The 23,365-nt window shown below is 50.8% G+C and overlaps 2 protein-coding genes across 6 annotated transcripts in view; one reads left to right on the top strand and one right to left on the bottom strand.

The window, feature by feature from the left end:
* The window catches only part of pitpnm3 (PITPNM family member 3), a 46,905-nt gene extending 30,635 nt beyond the window's left edge, over positions 1-16,270 (top strand). For 2 of the 4 annotated variants that reach the window (XM_048980260.1, XM_048980259.1), the window contains exons 7-19: positions 127-246; positions 636-808; positions 3,721-3,878; positions 4,116-4,286; positions 9,011-9,169; positions 9,963-10,111; positions 10,456-10,572; positions 12,565-12,681; positions 12,770-12,918; positions 13,320-13,469; positions 14,202-14,385; positions 14,662-14,790; positions 14,898-16,270. In XM_048980260.1, the coding sequence (XP_048836217.1) occupies positions 127-246; positions 636-808; positions 3,721-3,878; positions 4,116-4,286; positions 9,011-9,169; positions 9,963-10,111; positions 10,456-10,572; positions 12,565-12,681; positions 12,770-12,918; positions 13,320-13,469; positions 14,202-14,385; positions 14,662-14,790; positions 14,898-15,224 (2,103 nt within the window). In that variant the 3' untranslated portion in view covers positions 15,225-16,270. The remainder of the gene's footprint in view (positions 1-126; positions 247-635; positions 809-3,720; positions 3,879-4,115; positions 4,287-9,010; positions 9,170-9,962; positions 10,112-10,455; positions 10,573-12,564; positions 12,682-12,769; positions 12,919-13,319; positions 13,470-14,201; positions 14,386-14,661; positions 14,791-14,897) is intronic. The other 2 variants (XR_007383009.1, XR_007383010.1) reach the window with 2 other exon arrangements.
* A 2,226-nt stretch (positions 16,271-18,496) lies between these two features.
* On the bottom strand, positions 18,497-21,732 carry LOC125711409 (uncharacterized). 2 transcript variants are annotated; one of them, XM_048980274.1, is made up of 5 exons: positions 21,657-21,732; positions 21,055-21,357; positions 20,578-20,855; positions 20,382-20,468; positions 18,497-19,352 (listed from the first exon to the last, which is right to left on the bottom strand). In XM_048980274.1, the coding sequence occupies exons 2-5, from the start codon at positions 21,346-21,348 to the stop codon at positions 19,319-19,321; spliced, it is 693 nt and encodes a 230-aa protein (XP_048836231.1). In that variant the 5' UTR covers positions 21,349-21,357; positions 21,657-21,732; the 3' UTR covers positions 18,497-19,318. The 2 variants fall into 2 exon arrangements, with proteins under 2 accessions (XP_048836231.1, XP_048836230.1); XM_048980273.1 differs by lacking the exon at positions 21,657-21,732 and adding an exon at positions 21,432-21,556.
* Between the last annotated feature and the right edge of the window lie 1,633 nt (positions 21,733-23,365).

Raw genomic sequence — 23,365 nt, 5'->3', positions numbered from 1 at the left:
TCCTCCTTACCCGGGTGTTAGCTGAGACCAGAAGGCATGTCCTGTGGGATCCCTCCCTGCCCCCAGCTTGCGTGCTTGAACTGTGCTCTTCAACCCCCACCCACCCCACCCCCAATCTTGCACTAGGTGTGTCTGATGGCCGACTGCGTAGGGGGGGTCCTGTGCTTCGACGCTCTCTGCTTCAGCAGCCAGCGACCCGGCAGCCCCAGTGACGTCAGCAGGAACAACAGCGTGGAGAGCCTGAAGGTCAGGGCGGGGCACCCCCCTCCATCGATCTGACAGGGCACTCGCCCGTCCCGCGTTTGTAAGCTGGAAACAGGAAACAAGAAGCATGACTCATAGACAGGGTTTTGGCGCCTTATGAAGGCTCCAGGATCCTTCTTTCCGGGCCGCCGCCCTCGGTATATCCTGAGCAGTACGCATCCACACCCCTGCTGCTGTGAGCCGATGTCGCTAACAGCGGCACTCTCCGTCCACCCCCGCATCACTCTTGGTGTCGGAAGCTTTTAATTATGTCTGTGGCATTGCTGCGTGGGCGGCTGTTAGCCCACCGTGCCGGGGGGGGGGGGGGGGGGTGAGGGGGGGGCAGCGTCCCTTCTGGCGTCTCTTAGTGCCCCCCTACCCTCAACCTGCAGGACGAGCCCCCGGCACGTGGAGAGCCCAGCTGTAGCCTGAGCACCAGCAAGCGTCTCAGCAAGAGCAACATCGACATCTCGGCCCCCGGCAGCAGAGCCCCCCCCAAGAAACCACTGACCCGCAAGCAGAGTGACTCGTACAACAGAGGCGACTCCAGCACCTTCTTTAGCAGGCAAGTGACCCCGCCCCCTACCCGTGCATCCAACACAATGGCAGCCCTGCCTTCCTTCTTATACCTTCTCTGCCCCCCGAGATCAATAAACTCCTAGTGAAGATTATTGATGAGTTATAATAAGTGTTTTAAAAATTGGAAGCCGTTTTTATTAATAATAAAAATATATAATAAAAATCATAGCTTCTCCTTCCTTGTCAGTCGTGCTTTTGGGAGGATTTTATTTAATATAGATTTATTTAATATCTGAGTTATTAATGGCATTAAAATCTGTCCTGGGCAGTTAAAGAAGCAGCACAGACTGCTGGTCTCAAACAGCCACAGTGTGGAGTGATGCGTAAGGAGTGATGATTGTGAATTGAGACTGAGAGTGAGTAGTGAGGAGTGAGCAGTGTAGAGTGAGAAGTGTGGAGTGCAAAGGAGTAGTGAAGAGTGAACAGTGAGGGATGAGGAGTGAGAAGTGAAGAGTGAAATCTGTGGAGTAAGGAGTGAGCAGCAAGGAATGAGGAGTGAGAAGTGAAGACTGGAGTGAGGAATGAGCAGTGTGAAGTGAGAATGAAGAGTAAGCAGTGTGGAGTGAGGAGTGAGCAGCAGCGAATAAGGAGTGAGCCCTGTGGAGTGAAAATGCATAGTGAGAAGTGAGAGAGGAATATGGAGTGAGGAGTGAACAGCGTGGAGTGAGAGTACGCAGTGAGGAATGAGAAGTATGGTGTAACAGTGAAGACTGAGAGTAAGCAGTGAGGAATGAACAGCAGGGAGTGTGGAGTGAAAATGCATAGTGAGAAGTGAGAGAGGAATGGGGAGTGAGGAGTGAACAGTGTGGAGTACGCAGTGAGGAATGAGAAGTATGGCGTAACAGTGAAGACTGTTAGCAGTGAGGAATGAACAGCAGTTTCATTCTGCCGTGCCCCATACTGGCAGCCCTCATCTGCTGTATGTCTTCTTGTGCTTTATCAGGTTAATTAGCTGGAGTTTAAACATCTATTTGTGCGCTCACACATTTGTATAACGCATATTTTTTGTCTGTTGATCTATGTTCTGCAGTACAAATGAATTAATTGGATTTCCCTCTGGAATTATGAGTGGGGGCTGCAGTATTTACTGTTGCTTCCTGCCTGCTGTGTTTTTCTCATAGGAAATGTCACTTTCTTCAACCTGTCTATTGAAATTTGCAGCACGTCCTCCCACCCTCCCAACCTGACCTCCCCTGCTGCCCCCCCCCTTCCTGTCTGCTGCTGAAAATAGCCCTGTTTTTGTCTGAGGCTAGCAGGTGTGGATGCCCAGGGTTTGCAGATGAACATGTCCGGTACACAGAAACCACCCCCCCCCCCGCCCTGGCCACCTTCCCAAGCCCCCCACATTCATGTCATCTTGCCGAGGTGGTCTGGCCTGCTTGTGCCCTTGTTTCCGGAATACCTCACAGGCTGTCTGGGTGCCAGTGCTGATGTCTGTACTGCCTCTGAGCAGGGCAGTGTGACCCTGGGCCCATGGTCAGTCTGGAGCAGCAGTGCCCTGGTGGGAGGAGCTCCCAGGTCACTCTGCAGGGGTGGGGCGACTGTCTGACGCGTGCAGAAGATGGGATGCCACTTGCAGGGCCGCATATTGTTTTTTAATTTAATTTGGTTTTGAGTTTGACAGGGAGGTATTATGTGACACAATGAATGGTTGGTGAGGAATGCTGCATCTGCCATCAAAGTCCATGGTCCCCGAGGCATGATGGGTAGTGTCAGCTATGCCTTCTGAAGGCTGTCCTATTATCCAGAGATCAACCATCAACATCCATTTGCTGGTGAAGGGCTCTTTCTCCTCTGCCACTAGGGGGCAGTCTTCAGCACTCAGCTTTTCACTGGATACACACTAAGGGTGGATTGTTTGAGACTTTGCTCAGCTATTCTGAGGAACAAATACCTGTGTTGGAGAGGTGTTTTGGCTGGATTGGAGCGGTGTGTTTGGTGTCGCACGCCTGGTGCTCCTGGTCCTGCCCGTATCTGCGGCTAAGTGGCACTCAGCAATCCAGCATTGGGGGATCCCCTGCTCCAGAAACGCTGATTGAGATGGCTGAGAATACTGGACTCAAGCTCATCTAAACCTCTGAATGGGGAAATCTTCTTCTTAGTGGTGAATTCTCTAGTTTTAATGCAACAGTATACATAGATTTTATAGTGTCATCGTTTTATCTCCTGGTGCTTGGTCCTTGTTCAGTTCAGATTTGATTAAAATTAAATGTTTTTTTAATGTGTCCCCATTCCGTGTTGGACTCTCTTGCCGTTTGGTCTTTTCCTTTAAAAACAGTTCCAGTACCATTTTGGCTGATGCGCGGCCTCGCCGTGATTTGGGGCCTGGGGGAGTGCAGGCGGTAGCCTCCAGCCTCTCAGCGTTTCTAATTTGAAGGCTGATTTATGATCAGCTCACCCACCCTTTTATTTTTGTTGTTGAGTTTCTAGTTCTCAAGTTTGATCATGCATCACTGTCAGTTGATACAGCAGGTCGTACTTTCTGGATGGAGAGTCAGCCCCACACCTCGCTGCCCTTTACACCCCCTTGGTGCGCCCCCAGGTGCAGCAGCCTGGATGCAGCGCCTCCTGCTGGAGGGTGCTGGCTGTCTAATTTTCTTTGTTGCAGGCTGATGTGCTAATTGTGAATGGGCAGCGATGCCAGGATGTGCTGTGTGCGTTTCTTTGCTGTCGCTCTTCTCTCATGTCTCACAGTTGGACCATGTTCCTCATTCTTTGTTTGTCGCAGGTTAATTTAGAAACACAAGTACTGAAGTTTATGCTAGTAAAGTCACTCTGTTTATCCCTCTCTCCCTCCCACTCTTCCCCCTCTTTTTATACTTTTTCGGTCTCCCTTATCCCCTTCCCCTCTCCATCCCCCTCTCTCCTGCCCTGTTTATTCCTCCCTCTCTCCCCCAGTCTCCTGCAGGAGGATGCCCCTCCACGGCCAAGCAATAACGGCAGTCTGCTCCTGAGCCCGGGCCACTTTGACTTCCCTGTCTCTGACTGCTTCCTGCTGGGCTGCCCGCTGGGCCTGGTGCTGGCTATGCGCCGGACTGTGCTGCCCGCTGTCCAAGGTGACGCCTTTTTATTTATTTTCTCATTTTCTCTGAAGCTTTGTCAGTTTCAGTAGACCACAGGGTACACCTGAGTTTCCTTTCCCTCGCCACCTTCCTCACATGCTTGTCAGGTGTAGTCACCCTCTAACCTGATTGGCTCACTGCTAGCCACGCCTCTTATCGCCCTAATTTGGGTGCTTCTGATGATTGTCAGGATTGGTTCTACCTCTCAGTGACCCCTGTTCTCCCCCTCAGTGACCCAGCTCCGGCCCGCCTGCTCCCAAATCTACAACCTCTTTTACCCCTCGGACCCCTCCGCCTCCCGCTTGGAGCCCCTGCTGAGCCCCCGCTTTCACCGGCTGCCCCCCTTCGCCGTGCCCCGTTACCAACGTTACCCGCTGGGGGACGGACGCTCCACACTGATAGGTGAGTGTCCTTGTCGTTCCTCATTCATAACCTAACACCACAGACGGGAAATGGTTTGCGAACCAGAAGTGGACTGGCATGTGATTTTTACCCTTCAGGATCTGGGTGTGGACACACACACACACACACACACACATACACACACATGCGTGCACCCTGGGGTTGATGGACTGTGAGGGTGTCGGCCCATTCTTTCTTCCTCTGATATCTGCGTTTTTCTGCAGCTTTGTGGTTTAGCGCCGCGTTCCGGCTGCATTCCGGCCACATTCCCGCCGCATTTACAATGTATCACCTCCATTTCCCCACGAAACACCATCCCCTGCAGCAGGTGGCACGGAGCGTCCCTAAGATCCAAAAAGGAGGCCAGAAAGTTTGAGGGGAAGTGAAAACGGCACAGCCTCTCATGCAAACCCAAATCCTCGCGCTCGGATGCGTCAGCAGAGAGGTGCAGTCAGGGTGTAAGTGGGGGGGGGTCTGTGCCTGACCGGAGCAGCCCCAGGCTGGAGAGGGGGAGGCAGCCTCCCTGCTGGGTGTAAAACCTGCCCCAAATTCCACCCCCCCACCCCGATCCAGCTGCAGGTGGCACACAAACAGAGTCCCCCCCCCACCAGGTAGTGAATTAGCAAATCCCATTGCCTGCTCTGATCTGTCACCCTTACTGCCACCAGTGACCCCCTCTGCCCCCCCCCCAACCTGAGCACCGTATCCCTTTTGTCATTACCTGATCTTTCATTCTCCCACTCACCACTTTAGAGGACGATCAGTGGCAACAAACACGCCAGCGGCGAGGAGTCTTCCAGCAGGGGGTGCTGTCGTCCTCGCGTCACCCACGAAAACCACGTCTGTTGGGATCGTGAAAGTGTTGTTACACCAACTGCCTGGGCCCCAGCTTTCAGGATGCTAGTATCTGCAGACATGAAAGAGACATGAAGTCATTCTCTTAGTGGTCCTTCAGTCAGATCCCATTTTCCTTTCATTTGAAATTCTGAAATACATCTGACCCTTTATAGTATTAGTCTCCAGCTACATCACACTGGAGGAGATTCAGTCATGGGCAGTAATGAAGTGTTAGCTGCAGTGATATGGCGTATGGGACGCGACAGCAGTGTGAGCCCCCTGCCACTTCTCCTCCCGCTCTGGGGGGGGGGTCGGGGGGGGGAGAGAGCGCCGGAGCAGGTGGCCCCCAGGAGCCCAGGACCAGATGGTCGACGGGGGCCCTGGTCGTCATGGAGCCAGCTGTTCATAATTACGAATCAAATGAGATGTAATAAAGTGAGCAGAATGACAGACATTTCTGAGTAATTAAGATGCTGGAATGAGCGTCCACTCCTCAGAGAGCCTGCGGGTCAGGCGACCTGGGGTCTCCCTACCAGCGAGGAGCTTGGGGGGGTGGGGGGTGCTGCTGCCATTGTAGCCCCCCCAGGTGCAAACAGCCCGATGTGGCTTGCAGCCCTCCATAGCTGCAGGTGGTGGTGGGGGGGGGGGGGGGGGGGGGGGGAGTGCAGGAGTATCACCCAGACTTTTCCCAGGAAGTGTGACAGAACTCATTCATTATGCTCACACACATAAACACACACATACACATACATAAACACACACACATACACACAGACATATACACACATATTTTTAGTTTTATGACTGCATTCACAGATTTTATAAGCAGGGTTTATTTTTATATTTTTATAACTGAGTTTCCCCTTGTGGGACCCGGAGTCTTTTTTGTTTTTGGATTTATGTACCATCTCTGCCCATATGTTCATCTTCCTCACTCCTATGATAATAATTAATACCTTATTGATCCCCATGGGGAAATTGTCTTTATACCTCCCCCAACATGCCCTCTGTCAGTGAGAGCGAGCTGGCTGTGAAGGGCAGCCTCCTGTTGTGGTGCCCAGAGAGCTGGGGGTTAAGGGTTGTGCTCAAGGACATGCAGATGTGCCGCAGCCAGGCTCAGATCGGCAACCTTCTGACAACAGGCAGAGGCTTAACCCACTGAGCCACACACTGCCCCTGACAGTCATAGTCACAGTGACATTATTCCCTTCAGTCAGGGTCAGTCATTTCTGGCCAATCACACCTTGCGGGTCACACCTGAAGAGGCATTACTGACCAATCGCATCTTTGTTGGTCATGCCTGAAGGGTCATCACTGACCAATCACATCTTGCTGATCACACCTGAAGAATCATGCCTTTGTCAACCAGCCTGGCCTATGAAAAAGCCTGAGAAGCTGGCGGGGGGGGGGGGGGGGGGTGTGTGTCACAGCTCTGCCTTAATGGGATGATGGATGGGATCACAGGTGGGATCTGTCAGCTCTGTCAGATCTGAGATGTGGGGGTGGGGGGAAGGCAGCCTTTGGGGCTCTGTGGTCAATGCTGCCCCCCTCTCCCATTGCACCCTCATGCTCTTATCTTCTGCCTTCTCCTAAACGTTTACCGATATCTCGTTCCCTTCGTTCTCTCCCTCGCTGAATCCCCTCCCGTGAGGGTGCATGGGCACACTTGCCATTTGGAGGGCTGGATGTCCTTCCCAATATGCACTGGGTTCCTTCCCAGTATGTTCTGGGCTCCTTCCCAATATGCACTGGGATAATTCCCAATATTCTCTGGAGAAAGGTGGTCTTCCCCATCACCCCCCACCCCCAAACTATTGCTCACAAAAATGCTACCACATGGTGGTGGTGTTGGGGGCAGAGTATTAATGGGTTCTTTATCACCCACCTGTTTTTGGTCACAACTGAAAAGTCATTACTGACTTTGCTGACTGTGTGATCTCCAGGAATGAGCAGAGTTAGAGGTACACAGTAGCGGACAGCTTCTGCTAAGTGCTCGCGTACACAGCCTTACCCAGCATGCAATGCTGCACATCTCTCTTATCTCTGGCTTCCTTCAGCTTACAGCCCTTTCCAGGGTTTGATCAAAAACTACACATATTCCCTGTCTTCCCAAAGCCCTGGGATTCAGTGGTGGAATTTTCCTGCAATGTCTGTTTAGCATGAATCACCGGGGAAAAATAGGGAAGATCAATTAAATGATAACACTGACGAACATGGGTGCGCCTCACTCGGTCTGCAAGGCTCACGAGGTGCAGGTGCGGCCCGGCGCTGCGAAGCGAAGCGTGGACCTGAGCAGATGGCTCACAGGTCGGCTGAGTAGCCCAATGTGGGCAGGGAGTGGGAAAAAGTCCGGGTCTGATAAAGTCCGGTTAGCAGGACGAGCCAGAGGAGAGAGCAGCGCAGCCATGCTTTTCATCTCAGCTGGTGTGTAGAATGGTGCACGGATCCCCATGTGTGTCTGTGTGTGTCTGTCTCTTGTCTGTGTGTCTCTGTGTCTGTGTTTATACACCAAACCTGCCTTCCTGCCCACTGATCCGGCCCCTTGCCGCTGATCCCAGCAGTTACAAATGGAGACCCAGAGGAGCAGCATTATGTAAGTTGGACCCCACCAGTGGGAAAAGGGGTGAAGGCTGAAAGGACATGGAGGAAAGACAGAGGTTAATTAGCGTGGTGGTGGAGAGGAGACAGGGGCTGTTTGGGGGAAATGAGTAGTGCAGTGGAGCCCATGGACAGGCAGAGCCCCTTCTCCTTAACCCAGTCCCATCCTGTTACCTCACTATATCATGATAGGCTCCTGCCTGAGTCAGTGTCAGTCAGACCCACAGGGGGACATGCAGAGTGCTGGGGGACGAGGGCAGGTGGTCCCAACAGGGAGATCAATGGATGATCTGACATTTCCAAACGATCAGGAGCTGATTCTGCCTACACCGGGATGGGAGGTGGGGGCCAGAGATTATCAGGCCTTCTCAGTCTCAGGCCTCTGTATCTCTCTGTCTGTCTGACAATCTGTCTCTCTGTCAACCTCTGTCTTTGTCTCTATATCTCTCTCTATTTTTGTGTGTCTGTCTCTCTCTGTCTGTCTCTGTCTGTCTCTGTCTTCCTGTTTCTCTGTATCTGTCTCTTTCTCTCTGTCTGTCTCTCTGTCTCCCTATTTGTCTATCTGTCTCTCTCTCTGTCTGTCTCTGTCTTCCTGTTTCTCTGTATCTGTCTCTTTTTCTCTGTCTGTCTCTCTGTCTCCCTATTTGTCTGTATCTGTCTCTTTCTCTCTGTCTGTCTCTCTCTCTGTCTCCCTATTTGTCTGTATCTGTCTCTTTCTCTTTGTCTGTCTGTCTCTCTCTCTGTCTCCCTGTTTCTCTATATGTGTCTCTTTCTCTCTGTCTGTCTCTCTCTCTGTCTCCCTATTTGTCTGTATCTGTCTCTTTCTCTTTGTCTGTCTGTCTCTCTCTCTGTCTCCCTGTTTCTCTCTGTCTGTCTCTCTCTCTCTGTCTGTCTGTCTCTCTCTGTCTGCCTATTTGTCTGTATCTGTCTGTTTAGCTGTGCTCACAATAGCCTATCTGAACCTTGCCCGAGCATCTTTGACCCCAAGTCCAGTTTGTTTGACTAGTGTGATCTCTCCGTACCGCGCCCAGGTGTGCTTAACCGTGCCCTGGCCCTATTGATGAGGTGGGCCAGAGCACGGTCAGTTGGACTTGGGCACAATATGCATCTAGTATGATCACTGTGGACGCAGACCTGATGTGAATGACAGCGCACATGGAACAAGGCAACTGGTACAAGTGTGAATAGGCCCACACTCTCTGACTGTCACTCTTTTTTTCCCACGGTCACCTATAGCACCAGGGAGAATGAACACCACAGCTCTGCTGTCCCTGTCCCCCTCTCTGCAGCCGACACCATCCACAGCCACCCAGAGGTGTTCTCGGAGGATGGGCCAGGCCTCGGGGGAGAGGATTCGGGTGGGGGTCCCCGGCGAGGCAGCTTCACCAGTGTTGGCAGCGAAACCTCAGCCTGCTCTAGCGACCGACTGAACGGCACCATCACTAACAGTGAGCATGAACATCACACGGTATCACACGAAGAACGCGGAGTTCAGGGATAGCCCCCGACATTTTCAGTTATTGTATTTGTGAATGCTTCACGTGTTAATGCAGTTCCAAACCAAAGCACCATGATCATGACATCAGAGCAGTACACATATGACATCAGAGAAGTAAATGTATGACATCAGAGTATTGTGTATATGTGTATATTAGCCACCAGAATGAGTTTTTTACTTGAAAGCAAAGCCAGCTTTTTACTAGGAGAGAGAATGGACTTTAAAGGTATATAAAGTCAAGGACAGCCAGCTGAGGTGCAGCATAAACTTTTCACGCAGACTTTGCTGACAGAAACACTTTCCCCTCTGCTTCTGTATCATGGTTTTGTTTTGTTTTTACTGCCCCCCTCCCCCAAATGATTGACAGTGGTATTATTATTCCATTGTCCTTTAAAGGCTAACAAAATATCTTGTCCTCCAATTTGCATGCATCCTTGAGATCCACATTTCACACTCGGATCCATCCCATTCCTCGTTGCCTCACCCCTCCGTGAATCTCCTCCTGTCTGCCTCTCTTATTAAAAATTCAAACTGAGAATGAGCCCTAATAGTGAGACAGACGTTAGTGTTGTCAAAACTTAAAGGTCATGAAGGCAGAAAGAGAAGTAAAGAAAAAGACAGAAGTTTGATGCCAGTCATATCTGGTGTCCCTTCAGTTATAATAGTCAAATGCTGAGGTGTAGGTGTGGAGTCCATTCTGCCCCAGATTTGGGTTACCCTGATTTGTCTTGTGTTTCTCTCAGTTTCTAGCACCTGGTGGGGGACCAAGCGCTTGGACTATGCCCTCTACTGCCCAGATGTCCTAACATCCTTCCCTACAGTGGCCCTGCCCCACCTCTTCCACACTTCTTACTGGGAGTCTACGGACGTGGTTGCGTTCGTCCTTCGTCAAGTGAGCCGCTTGACTTGCCTTGCAGACCTGGGTTGGTCAGTGTTGTTGAAGGTCCTTGAAGTCAAGGTCCTCAGTTATGTACCATAGTGAATGTCTCAGAAGACCCAGTACAGATGTATACTCCCAGGAACTGGAAGTGCCACGAAACATTACATTAGTTAATTAAGCTAGTCAGTCATCTATGATGAATGAGACTGGGCATTCCGGGGGCTATAAAGTATTCTGTCACACTCAGTGGAGGGCACTGACGTCGATATTGACATTGACATTGATGTTGATGTTGGCATTGGCTTTGATGCTGGCGAAGGTGTCGATGCTGAGGCTGGTGCGTGTTTCACCGTCAGGTGATGCGCTGTGACTGCCTGAAAGCCCAGGAGACCGACTGCTTCGACTCTGCCCCCTTCTCCCCCTCTAGCCCCCGTGAGAAGTGGCTGCGCAGGAGGACTCACGTCAAGCTGCGGGTAAGTTAACCAAAGCCCAGCTTCCAGCTGCTCCAGATCAGGAGAGATGGGTACCAGTGTGCCAGCCGGTGCTGTGGAATTAGAGAGGTGTTGTGCTCCATCCAGAGACAGGCATGTTTACGAGAACACAGAAACACTCAGCACTCCTGAACAGAGCTGTCAGCCACACGCTGTCTTAATGCGCTCAGGCGGTTCAGTCCCACTGTCTCTATTTTACGGTTAGGCTCTGGTGATGAGTCTCCAAATGACTGTGGTCGAGTCTGACAAACGTCAGCTTCCCACAGAGCCCTTCGTCTGACGCTTGGCAATATTTTTGAGCTTGAGTTCCAACGATTGCCATCGGATTGGCCTGAAATCCCCCCTCCCTCTTACCGAGGGCATAACGAGATTCCCCTTGAACATCTGAAACAATTTCCGAAGGCGGAGTGGAAAAGGAACACTCCAGTGACAGGAGCAGCGGGAGTATTCCTGTGTTCGGCGATCAGACCGGGCCGGCACCGGCTGTCGGCGAACTTTGATGAGATTTCTTTTCTGCTTTAAAGTGGCTTCGCTGAATGAGCAACGAGATTCTCGCTATTCGCAGACAAAATTACTTGGTCCAGAAAGTGCCGGCACTCATGGCACGTCATTGCTGGCAAAAACTGCATGCACTTCGGTTGCTGAGGTGAATCTTAATGGGAGCTACTGGTATGTGACCCCAGATTGATTTCGGGGCTCATTGCCTTTTGGTGAGCGGTCGAGACGCCCCGACTTTCACTTGGCACAGCGTCCAGTTTTCCAGTGTAAACAGACACCACCTCTGTCTCCCAGCAGACTCTGTCTGCCCTAACCATTCCCAGTAGAGTACAGTGGAGCTAAATACCAGTGTGACCAGTCAAGCCCCAGTCCCATGTGGGTGCATTGGCAGGCAGGCTGGCCCACGTGCCATAGGTATATGGCGATAGTGAAAATGCAGATGGCGGGTCGCATTGAGTTAGGCATGCAGCCATGTGGTCCCAGTCTCTTCCCACTGGAATGTGAGGGGAAACCCAGATGCTCTGTGCTCCCGCCTCTGGCTCAAGATTGATCTTTAGGGTCATTCTCCCGCCAGGCTACATGTCCTTGAGCTACAGGTGCCCCACACCCAGCGTACCAGTAGGGGGCAGTGTTGCCAAATCCTCTGGGCTGGAACACTTATCTGTCTTCATACATATGCAAGTAAATTTAACCCAGGAAATGTTTGGTAGCTGCTTCATTAAGTGAAAAATGGGAGCCATGGGAAATGGGAGTTCCGAGTGTCGGCAGGATGCCGTAGATGTAGAGGTTATGGTATAATGGCCCGTGTGGAACCGCGGAAGACATTAGCCGGTGCCGCTTCAGTCCAAATGGCCACCGCACCAAACCACGAGCCTCTGGAAGGAGTGTGCACCCCTGGATCTGAAAGGAAGGGAGATGGTGCTCATCACAATTAAAGCACCAGTAAGGCTCCAGGCCATCTCGGCTGCTTTAATTTCTCATTAAAATCCCTTTGCATCAGCGGAGATTCAGGGGGTTTTATATTCCCAAGACTGAGGTTTAGAACCATGATTTATTGGGAAGGAATGGAGAGGCTGCAGTGATGTGGCTCCCTCTCCTGGAGAGCAGTGGTACTGCGTGCTCCACAAGCCGCGTCGATGGGAGGAAAATGTGAATCGCATTGTGATCGATTGCAGCAGCTGGCTGTTAAACCGGCGCTTGATGAATAGCACAACACTCACAGTCGGTCGATAGTTTAAACCACGGAGGCCGGATTATTTTTTGATGTAATCTGGTGACTCACGGCCTTGACACAGAACGAGCTGCAAGGTGACTTAGTAGTAGTTAGATCTTATTACTGTTTAGTGCTTTTTATGAAGATCTCAGAAGGTTCTCTGGACTGGCGGAGGGTTGGAATCGTGATGTAGCACAGTGAGTGAGACGATGTACTCAACTGAACTCCTTGCTGCTGCTTTTGTTCCCTCCCCCCCCGGGCAGAACGTCACCTCCAACCACAGGGTGAATGATGTCATCGCGACCGAGGACGGCCCTCAGATCCTGGTTGGCCGTTTCATGTACGGTCCCCTGGACATGGTGACCCTGACGGGGGAGAAGGTGAAGCTCAAACCACCGGGGTCTCAGTGTTCCCTCGGCCTGGCCTCCTGTCCGCCTCACCCCCAGCCTCCCGCCCCATGCCCCCTAGGTGGACGTGCTCCTGATGACCCAGCCCCAGTCAGGACGCTGGGTACACTTCGACACAGAGGTGACCAGCAATAGCGGCAGGGTTACCTACACAATCCCCAAGGAGAAGAAGCTGGGTGTGGGCGTCTACCCCATCAGGATGGTGGTCAAGCAAGTACTGCCGCCCCCATCCCACGTCACTGCATGGTGACACAGACGATCTCAAGCCGACAGAACTGTCTGTAGTGTCACAGAGTGGTAACCTCCACCCATGTGTGGGGACCTCCACCCAAAAGCAAAATGGCATCCATTTCATTCCTCATCAGGTCGAGAAACGACTCCATCACCAGCAGATATTTCTAGTCTCGTTATTCATCTGTTCATGCCTTATTAATTACCTAGTTAAGTCCCACAATGCACTGGGCCCTATTAGGCATGCATTGCTGCTGGGATCCGCGTATAGAGTGACCAGATTTAATCTGGATCCTCCTCCAAGTTTTCTCTGCTCAAACAGACTTTGCCAGAAGGTTCTGCAGACACCCTTACCGCTGCCCGTTTACCGCTCCCGCCAGGGGTGACCAGACGTGCGCCGAAGCCTTCCTGACGGTGCTCCCGCGTGGAATGGAATGCGTGGTCTTCAGCATCGACGGCTCTTTCGCAGCCAGCGTCTCAATCATGGGCAGTGACCCCAAAGTGCGGCCTGGAGCCGTGGATGTCGTCAGGTGTGTGTTTGTGTGTCTGTATGAATGAGAGAGAGAACAGAGAGGCTAAGATGAGAGGGTCATTGTAGTAGAGAAGTAGGAAACTTCCAAGGCCATAAAAACATCTCAGTGTTTGTGTCGCGTTTCCTGCTTAAAATAAAGGGAGCCCAGGAGGTGATGGCATTTATGCTTTACCAGTCTCTGAGATCCCTCTGAGCCCGACTCGGGGTCCAGCAGGCTCTCTCAGCGACACCTCACTCTGTGACCACAGCAACGCAAAAACTTGGGTGCTTGTGTCCATATGTCGGTCTGTGTGTCCTCGTCTGTGTGTCCCTGTCCCTGCCTGGGTCTGTGTGTCCTCATCTGTGTGTCCCTGTCCCTGCCTGGGTCTGTATGTCCTCGTCTGTGTGTCCCAGTCCCTGCTGGGTCTGTATGTCCTCGTCTGTGTGTCCCTGTCCCTGCTGGGTCTGTATGTCCTCGTCTGTGTGTCCCAGTCCCTGCCTGGGTCTGTGTGTCCTCGTCTGTGTGTCCCTGTCCCTGCTGGGTCTGTATGTCCTCGTCTGTGTGTCCCTGTCCCTGCTGGGTTTGTATGTCCTCGTCTGTGTGTCCCTGTCCCTGCCTGGGTCTGTATGTCCTCGTCTGTGTGTCCCTGTCCCTGCCTGGGTCTGTATGTCCTCGTCTGTGTGTCCCTGTCCCTGCCTGGGTCTGTGTGTCCTCATCTGTGTGTCCCTGTCCCTGCCTGGATATGCGCAGGCACTGGCAGGACCTGGGCTACCTGATCCTCTACATCACGGGCCGACCGGACATGCAGAAACAGAGGGTGGTCTCCTGGCTGTCCCAACACAACTTCCCTCAGGGGGCTGTTTTCTTCTCCGAGGGGCTGGTGCACGACCCGCTGCGGCAGAAAGCCCTCTTCCTCAGGAACCTGATGCAGGAGGTGCTGATGGGCGGCTGTGCTGATACAGACACGCACATAAAAACACACACACGTACACACTGCCTTATGTTTCACTGCATAGAGTTTACTTTGCCTAACGACATTCCAAATATTTTTAGCACTTTGGTTTTACTAAGTTAAAAAGAGGCCTTTTACTTTCGATTAATGTCTCCACAAGGTAAATTTTCAGTGTTCAGTTACAGGACACAGCTGCCGCTCACATAAACACACAGACAGAAGCCTCCTTATCAGACATGTTTCATCTCCTGTCACCAGTGTCACATTAAAATCGGTGCTGCTTACGGCTCCATGAAGGACATCTCCGTGTACAGCATGCTGGGTCTCAGTCCCGCTCAGATATACATCGTGGGCCGTCCATCCAAGAAGTGTCAGAACCAGTGTCAGGTAGGTGGAGCCTCCTTTGGGTCTTAAAGGTTCTGGTCCGCAGTTCCTGATACCTAGGGTCATGGTCCCTTTCCGCTGTCCCCGCCCCTTGCCCCCGCCCAATGCAGTTCCTGAGTGAGGGCTACGCGGCCCACCTGTCCTTGCTGCAGTTTGGGCACCGGACTCGACCCAAAAAGAGCTCGTCGGTCCGCATGGTTCTGCGCAAAGGCTCCTTCGGTCTGTCCGCCAAGCCCGAGTTCCTGTGTAAGCGCACGCACCTGCGGCGCACCATGTCCGTGCAGCAGCCAGACCCCCCCTGCAGCGTTAACCCCAAGCCTGAGCGGGCACAGAGTCAGCCCGAATCTGACAAGGATCATGGCGGGGGCAGCGGCGGGGGGGTGTCGCTCAGCGTCTGGGGCCGGGGCTCCGTGCACCGTGAGGACACGACGCCCTGAGACGGGGGCCAGGGGATGCAGAGAAAGACGCCAGCAGCACCCCACCCAGGGCCGAGGTAGGCGAGGTCACCTCCACCTGGGCTCACCTCCACCCAGATCCATTCCCATTCACGGTCACCTCCACCCAGATGCAACCCCATTCAGTGTCACCTGCACCCTGCATTGTCTCCACCCGGAATCACCTCCACTCAGATTCATACCCATTCAGTGTCACCTCCACCCGAGGTCATTTCCACCCAAATTTGTACCCCTTCTTTGTCACCTCTAGCCGGAGTGACCTCTAACCAGTGTCATCTCTACCTGGGGTCGCCTCCACCTAGTGTGACCTTCACCGTGTGTCACCACCACCCAGGGTCACCTCCACCCTCCTGCACAGTAATTCTTTCAGAGGAACCACCTCACCGTGGCTGCGGAATCTGTTAAAGGCACAATCTTTTAGCTGAGTTGCTTGCTGTCGGATTATTACAAGCTGCATACACTGCTGCTGCCCCCCCCCACCCCCCCCCGCATGTGACAGCCTCTGCAGACGAGACGACAGGCAGTAGCAGGCCGATGTATGATCCCCACCACCGGCGGAGGCACACAGAGCGGAATTGGGCTGAATCTGTTTCCTTATAAATATTCATGGGCGAGTCTCAGATGCTATTATTAGCAACTAGGAAGACTTTTATTCAAAGCCAGCCCCCCACCCATTCTCCCATCGGAGGGCTTTTCCAGAAACACGGATGCTCAGACGGTTAATGAAAGGCATCGCGGGGAAGACAATTATCTGCCTCTGTGCTCCGAGCCGCATCCCTAGATCCTCGGCCACCCCGTGAAGATGCAGAGGCTGCCGATCGGCATGGCGACGTGTGCCGAGAGGGAGCGGAGTGCGGCTTTGGGGGATGTCGGCCTGATCGGGAACGTGGGTCACATCACTGACGGACATTTTATAATTCCGCTTTTGTCTGTTCTTATCTTTCTATGCAGCTCCCGAAATGTCACCCCATTTTCCAAGAGACATGCTGGCTCACCACGCCATCAGCCTGGGGGGGCGGGGTGGGGGGAGGGGGGGAGTGGCTCACTCCAGCCTGGCAATCCTGGAATGTAAGCTTCTTAACACGTCTCCCTTAATACTGATTTGGAAGCTTGCTGGCACGCAGGAAAGCACAGGAACAAGAGGCGCGACGGATCCCTCTGGGCCGGGAGGAGAATCTGGCTGGGATACGCCGCTGAATCGCGCCATTATTAGCCCATAAATTAATCCAGAAACTCAGCCAATACATCCCTGGGAGATTTGGTGATTCCAGGTCCATCCGATGGAATTCAATGAAATGAATCCAGTATAGATTTTTTTTTTGATTCCTTGGAATTTCCCATAAAAAAGAAACAAGGCTGTTGGCGTGAGCTGGGAGTTGGTCCTTCGGGGAGATTCACTGGGAGGTTTTTGGGCAGCTGGAGAGCTGAGATTCCCAGGTTCAGCTGGTCTGCTTGTGCAGTGAATTGCCCTGCAGAAAGGGGGCGCCACTGACTCCTGCAATAATATTCTGATATTTCAGTTGTATGTGTATGTACAGATATGTATACAGGTGTGTTCATCTCTGAGCCAGCATCCCCAGCACTGTTACAGACCCTGAGTCTTCGTAACTGGTACTGCACCAGCCCAATGTTGGTTAAACCCTCCTGGTGGACAGGGGGAAGCTGACCTGCATTTGGCCCCCTTCACCCCTGTTTTTTAACACCTTGGTGCCATGTTTGGGGGGGGGGGGGTTCACTCACATTTCTTTTTCAGGGCTTGCTCGGGATGGGGGGCTGTCATAGTCAGGTGACCCACGATTATGCTCATTTGCTGAAACAAAACGGTACTCTTTGCCAACTTGCTTGGGGGGGGGGGGGGCTTTTTTGTAGTGTTGGACTGTGTTTTCTGTGACGTCATTACAAATATTCAACAGGGGCGGCGCAAACGGGGAGATGTTTGGTGGTTGTGCTGGACTGAGAACACCAGTTATTGTAGGACAACTGCAACACGCCACCTGTCCTCATGGAAGGATGATTAAGAGAGAGATAATGACAGTTTTAGGAATCTTCTTGTTAAGGTCTTATCGGTACCAGCAGTAGAGGGGGATTCATAGTCACGAGTGAAGATTCGATACTTTGGAAACTCTAGAGCAGTGGTTCTCAAACTCGGCCCTCGGGCCCCACTGCCCTGCTTGTCCTCCAGCTATCCCTGCCCCACACACTGCTGATTACCTGGATCAGGTGTGTTCAGTCAATCAGAAGCTGAAAGACAGCTGGGACTTGTGTGTGTGTGTGTGTGTGGGGCAGGGATAGCAGGAAAACAAGCAGGGCAGTGGGGCCCGAGGACCGAGTTTGAGAACCACTGCACTAGAGGTACCTTCAGAGTCTGCCTATCCAGTGGGTGGCTCCTGTCATATCATCTGATCCAGTGGCCAGCCAATCGGAAGGCCCTTGTTGTGCGAACACTTATTTTTATATGAGGAATAATTTTTCTGTATAGTATTTGGAAATATTTTAAAGAAGTGTTTTTGAATTGTGTTGTTTAAATGGAATCTTGTTAGTGTTATTTTTGGCCTTAAATTGTATTTTGACGACCTGGAAAGAGGAATGTTGTATAACCCTTAATGCTTGACCAAAGTATGATAGTTTTACATCTATGGCAAAGTGAACCGTATCCTACTATATGTAATGTTTTCCTCTGTATTTTCTGTAGGCACATATAAAGTACACGTGGACTATTTTAGAACATCAGTGTGCTTGTGTGTGTGAGATCATGGAAATTGCTCTAAACTGGATGACCATGGAAACCTGAAGGCCCTCCGTACTGGTGAGGGTGATCAGTGTGGAATAAGAAACATTAATATTAATTAAAGTTCAGTCTGACAATGGGCCAGGTTTACTGGAATCCCACTCTCTGCGGAATGCCAACTTCCATAATGTTCTCTGGCTCACAAACTTAGATTCACAGGTCATCTGTGAGTTTTCCGTCTGTAAAGTGGCTTCCTTGAGATACACCAGATGGCTGGACGTGCTGAGAAACTCCGCTGATTCCGACGGGAGTGACGAACGCTGAAGGTAACCGGCCGGGAATGACGAAGCGATCAGTCGGTCTCCTTAAGCGGATCGTTACTACGCTGCTGCGATTCTGCACACAAACACAGTTGCCCTCACACAAGGACATACATCGTGGGATTAGTTTGCACATAATCTTTTTAAATCAAAGACCCAGGGGGATCACGGCCCAAATCATGTAGAAAAAGAGAAAAACGTTCATGAAAATTCATAAGGATTTAATATTCCAGTATATAGTACCAGATCAACAGAACTGTGTGATAGAAGTGACCAGTCAGAAATTATTTGTTTCTAAAGTATTGCTGAAAATGTGTGAAGCAGGTTCTCTATGAGATTAATTAAACCCAACAAACACAAGTCACATATTGAAGCTTTATCTTTTCAAACACAAAATGTAAAAATCCATGTAAAGGTATACTTCTGCTGACAGAGGTTCAAGTCACATATCAAGGCACACGTTTTACATCCAAAATGAGACATTGCAGAGGCAACCTCTACATGCCTAAGTCTAGCATGATAAATGGTAGGAAATACATTTTCATTAAAGTTCTCTTGTCAGGTTGTCAGGCATTTTCAGAGGAAGACAGAAAAAAAAATCATATTAATCGCACACCCGGAGTCTGGCACCAGGAACACAGTCTTAAAGCAAAACACCTACCAGTAACACAGAGGTGTACGTTTTCTTCACAGAATTACTGTAAATAATGAACGCTATAAATAATAGTCACAGATTTGCTGTTTTAACCTGTACATAATTCAACTGAACATACCTCTCGGTCACTTTAATCATCACAGCATGTATATTTCCTAATGTATGTAGGAGTAAAGACAGTGAACAAACACCCAAAAATCAGACATCTGAGTCGACTCTTCTCCGAGGTGCATGGTGTGTCCCTCTTGAACGCCTACTTGGGGCGTGTTTGGCGCGGCTTACGGGACACACTCACTGTTCTCAGGTCTCCAGGGCACCTGAAGCCCACTGCAGGCGGGCGGCCCCCCAGGCGGTCGCCCCTAGTCGGGCAGTCTTAACGGAAGCCTCTCAGGCCGGTGGCTCCGTCCCTGTGTTAGGTTTGGGGGGGGGGGGGGGGGGGGGGGGAGAATCCCAGTTAAAACTTAAATTTAAGATTTGGGAAGTTCATTTATACATCTCATCCATTCATCCTCGGGTCCCAAAATGGTGCAGAATCTTTCTGGTGGAATGAGGATCAGAGATGTCTAACCCTAAACCATAAAGGGGAATCAAAGTGCTTTGAATGGGGGCCACTGATTAAGGTGTGTTTAAATTGAGCTTTTGTTTCAAGTACACCGCTCCCTGAACAAAGCTAACGAACAAGTCTCGTGATTTTTCAAGAAGACAGGACCATTCACAACCACAAAAACAGCGCGACAGCCCAGTCCAGGGGAACTGACCTGCTAAATATCTGAGAGGTCCTGCCTTTTTATACTGAGTGAAGGCTCTCAGCAATTGTGCACAAACACGTAGGCAAATGTGCAGAGCAGCCTATGACGTCACGCCCTGATTGCTGTCACTGCCAGACCAGAGCATCAACCCGAGTGATACTGCTGGGAGTACACACACACACTCACACACAGACACACACACGGTCTGCCGTGGGATGGGAAGGTAAGCGCGCGACACACATAAACCCCACGCCCACTTTCAGAAACTGAACAGCTGTTACATTATATAACGTGGGGAAGTCGGGCCTGTGAGCAGAAGAGGCTGTTCTCAAGTAAAGGGTAGGAAAAGAAAACAGGAAATTCCAGAATTCCTGAGAGGGACGTTGAATCAACTGAGAAATTCCCCCGACAGCCAAACAAGCCTGTATGCTGCAACCACTAAAGCTATTCATCGTATTTAATAGGCTGAGTTATTAGGGTGGAGCGGATGCTTTTCTCGGGAACTATTTTCCCTCCTACTACCTCCTCTAATGCCAAATACGCTTATTTATTACCTTATTACTGGTTATTGCCGTTCTAACTTTTACAGAACATACAGCCTCACCAGTTTCAAACTGGGTTTTATGGCAAATTCATCTCTGGGTGTTTATGCCTCGACGTAAAAACAAAACCTGTGTCTCCACTCACTCTTCATCTGTCCGGTCAAAGGCTGGGGAGAGTCCGTCGAGGTTCCTGAGGTCAGTCGACAGAGAGTCCATGTCCTGCTTAAAGCGTCTGAGTGGAGAGAGAGACAGAGATCCAGTAAACTTCTCATAAGATATACTGAGATGTGATATTTTCACTGAATGTGTCCAAATTCTCCCCTAATGTTATAGCTTCGTACCTGCTGTGGTTTTGGGCCTCAAGAGACACGAACGGGCTGCTCCGAGCCACCACCCTCACCAACTGTCTCCTGGAGAACATCGAGCCCCTATCCTGCTGGCCCGCGGTGCGGACGAGTCGGGGCACCTTCTTGGTGGCTGATTTAGGGGTGCGCTGGATGACCCGTTTTGGGGTCACAGTGGAGGGGCTCACGACACAGCCGTTCTGAAGGCCGCTAGGAGACTTACTGGGTGTCACCACCAGACGCTCCCCCCGCCCCACCCGTTTCTTCTGAAGCTTCTGTGGGGTGGGGGGGGGGTACATTTTACCACGGAAAGAAACGGGATCATGCAGCTTGAATATATGTGAATGTATATATAAAAACGGAATTGCTATTACTTCCTTGACGTTTACAAAACAAAAACAGATTAATCTGCCTTTTATAAATGTAAATTACAGATGACATGAATGTGAAATTCTGGCGTGATTTTGTTCGGACCTGGCAGACGCTTCCGAAGGAGTTGCAGGCGCTGCGTGTGAGCAGGCGGACGGCGCTCGGCTTTCGGCTGTCCTGCGCCGGCTCCCAGCTGCGCTTCTCATTCGGGTTAGATCGCACCGGCTTCAGGGGCAGGCGTTTCCGCAGGGACATCCGCAGCGAATTCAGGGATGAGCCGGAGCGGAGCTTTTTGAAGCGGTCCGGGGCTTCGGGGGACGCGTCCCCGTCAGACTCGCTGAGGAGCATGTGGGCTCTCCAGCCGCCGACAGCTCTCGCAACGCCCTGCACCGACGACATGCCGATCACCTGCGGAGAAAGTCTAACATTAAATTCTGTATTTCATCACAAAATTGAATTAACTGACGGATACAGTACGTAACATTGCAGGTATGGCTGGTATCCAAAGCTTTTAATAGAGTAACAGCCATGTGCAGGCGGGGCTGCCGATTTGCCCTCACACCATCAAGCAGGGCTCAAGTCCCGCAGAACTGATTTATTGTTCCCGGGAAACACTTTTTGAATGATACAAAATAAATTAAATTAACCGTCGAATAACAGTAATTTTTGTAATACAGTATTCATTCTGATTAACGCTTTTTACGTACCTCAAATCCTTCTGCATCCAACAATAAGAAAGCTGTGATAAGTAACTTTAATGTAAACTTCACTATTTGAATTCCCTCCCCGGTTGGCTCCTCCCCGTGTCTGGGTGCTGATTGGCTGGGCATATCCATGGCCGCTCATGATTGGTGCTTTCTATTATTGTTATGTAGCTGTCCTGTGTCCGGCAATGCTGACGTCATTCTGCATCGTGTTACAGTGCAGTCCATCCCATAGCGAGTATAATCTATATTCTATATCATGCAACCCTGTAGTTAGAATATGGATGGATATGTGTTATATACAATAGGTAGTGATGGCTTATTTTAGGGTCACTCAATATCACTGGGCGGTTTATTTAAATGTCCCAAAGATGTAGATTTGCGTAGGGACATGTAACTACCAATAGTTACAGAGAGAGTTCGGGGCTGATTTGGTCCCTAAAACTGCTGAAACTAAACTTACACCCTTGAAATGTCCAGTCGGAGAAACGTTTGGGAAGATTCATTAGCACAGTGACATCAGTGTCCTCAAACGTCCAGATAGTTACAAGTGTCAGTACTATAGCTTTATTTCCATCCTTCTGCTAACCGCTTATCCTGGGCAGGGTTACAGGGCAATAAACACATGAACCTACGTGAGATGGCCGGGGGCACGCAGGCTGCCCTCCATGCTTGACTATGCCTATCACGTACAGTAGCTGCATGTTTGTCCATCAGCAGTCAGGAAATCTACTCTGGGATGTTTGTGTGTTCGGCCGCTGATCAAGCTCGCAGATCTCGAAGCCTCTTTAGATCTCATCAACACTGTCAGCGCAAGCTTTCTGACATCTGGGAATGAAGTTTACTGTTGACTTTGTAAGAAATAACACTGGAGGGGGCAGGTGCTTGAATTAGCAGAACTTTTAGGTCAGCTGGTATATGCTTGACAGGTGTGGCAGATCCACGGGCTGATGGCAATGAGGCAATACAGCGATGTGTGCACATTGTAAGATTTCTGAAAGTTTACCATCTGGTTGCAAAGACTTCGTAGTCTGGACCTCAGCATGGGTCTTTGTGCTTATAAATATTGAATAGCTTATTTATATAGAGTATATGGACTGAACGTGTTCATAATCCAGAGAACAAATGTGAAGCTCCGCAGTCCAGGTTCAGGTTAGGGGGTACTGTGGTCTCCTGAAGTCTTGTTCCCATGGCGACAACTATTGCACCATCACGCTTCCGTGGGTGGCAGGTGAGGGTGACGCAGCAATAACAGCTGACATATGATGCCTGCTGTGCACAGCATGGATCCCGTGTTCCAGATGGATCTCCTGTCTTGTTACAGCGCCCCCTCCAGGTGAAGTTGTGTTTATCAATCCCCAACCAGTTTAACACACTTGCCAGTAGTCACTTTAATGGCTCCCTTTGGCTCGAACCAGGCCCTGAGTAATTCCATCTGGTTTTATAAGGTCGTTTCTCTCATCACTACCACATCCATGATTACCCGAGCCGTGGTTCTCAGTTCAGGTTCTGACAGGTTACAGTCCTACATGGACACAGAGCACCAGCGCCGAGAGCAAATCGGAAAACACAAATATGACTGCGTTTTGTTTTTAAACACAAGGAAAGAAAATGGGATTATAAATACATCACTGAAAAGAAACTATTAATTTTCGTTACCATGCATTCAATTAAACAATTGATTACAATCAAATTAGATGTTCAATTAAGCT

This window comes from Brienomyrus brachyistius, chromosome 17, assembly GCF_023856365.1.
Source record: "Brienomyrus brachyistius isolate T26 chromosome 17, BBRACH_0.4, whole genome shotgun sequence".
Lineage (NCBI taxonomy): Eukaryota > Metazoa > Chordata > Actinopteri > Osteoglossiformes > Mormyridae > Brienomyrus > Brienomyrus brachyistius.
This window is presented reverse-complemented; position numbering and strand designations above follow the sequence as displayed.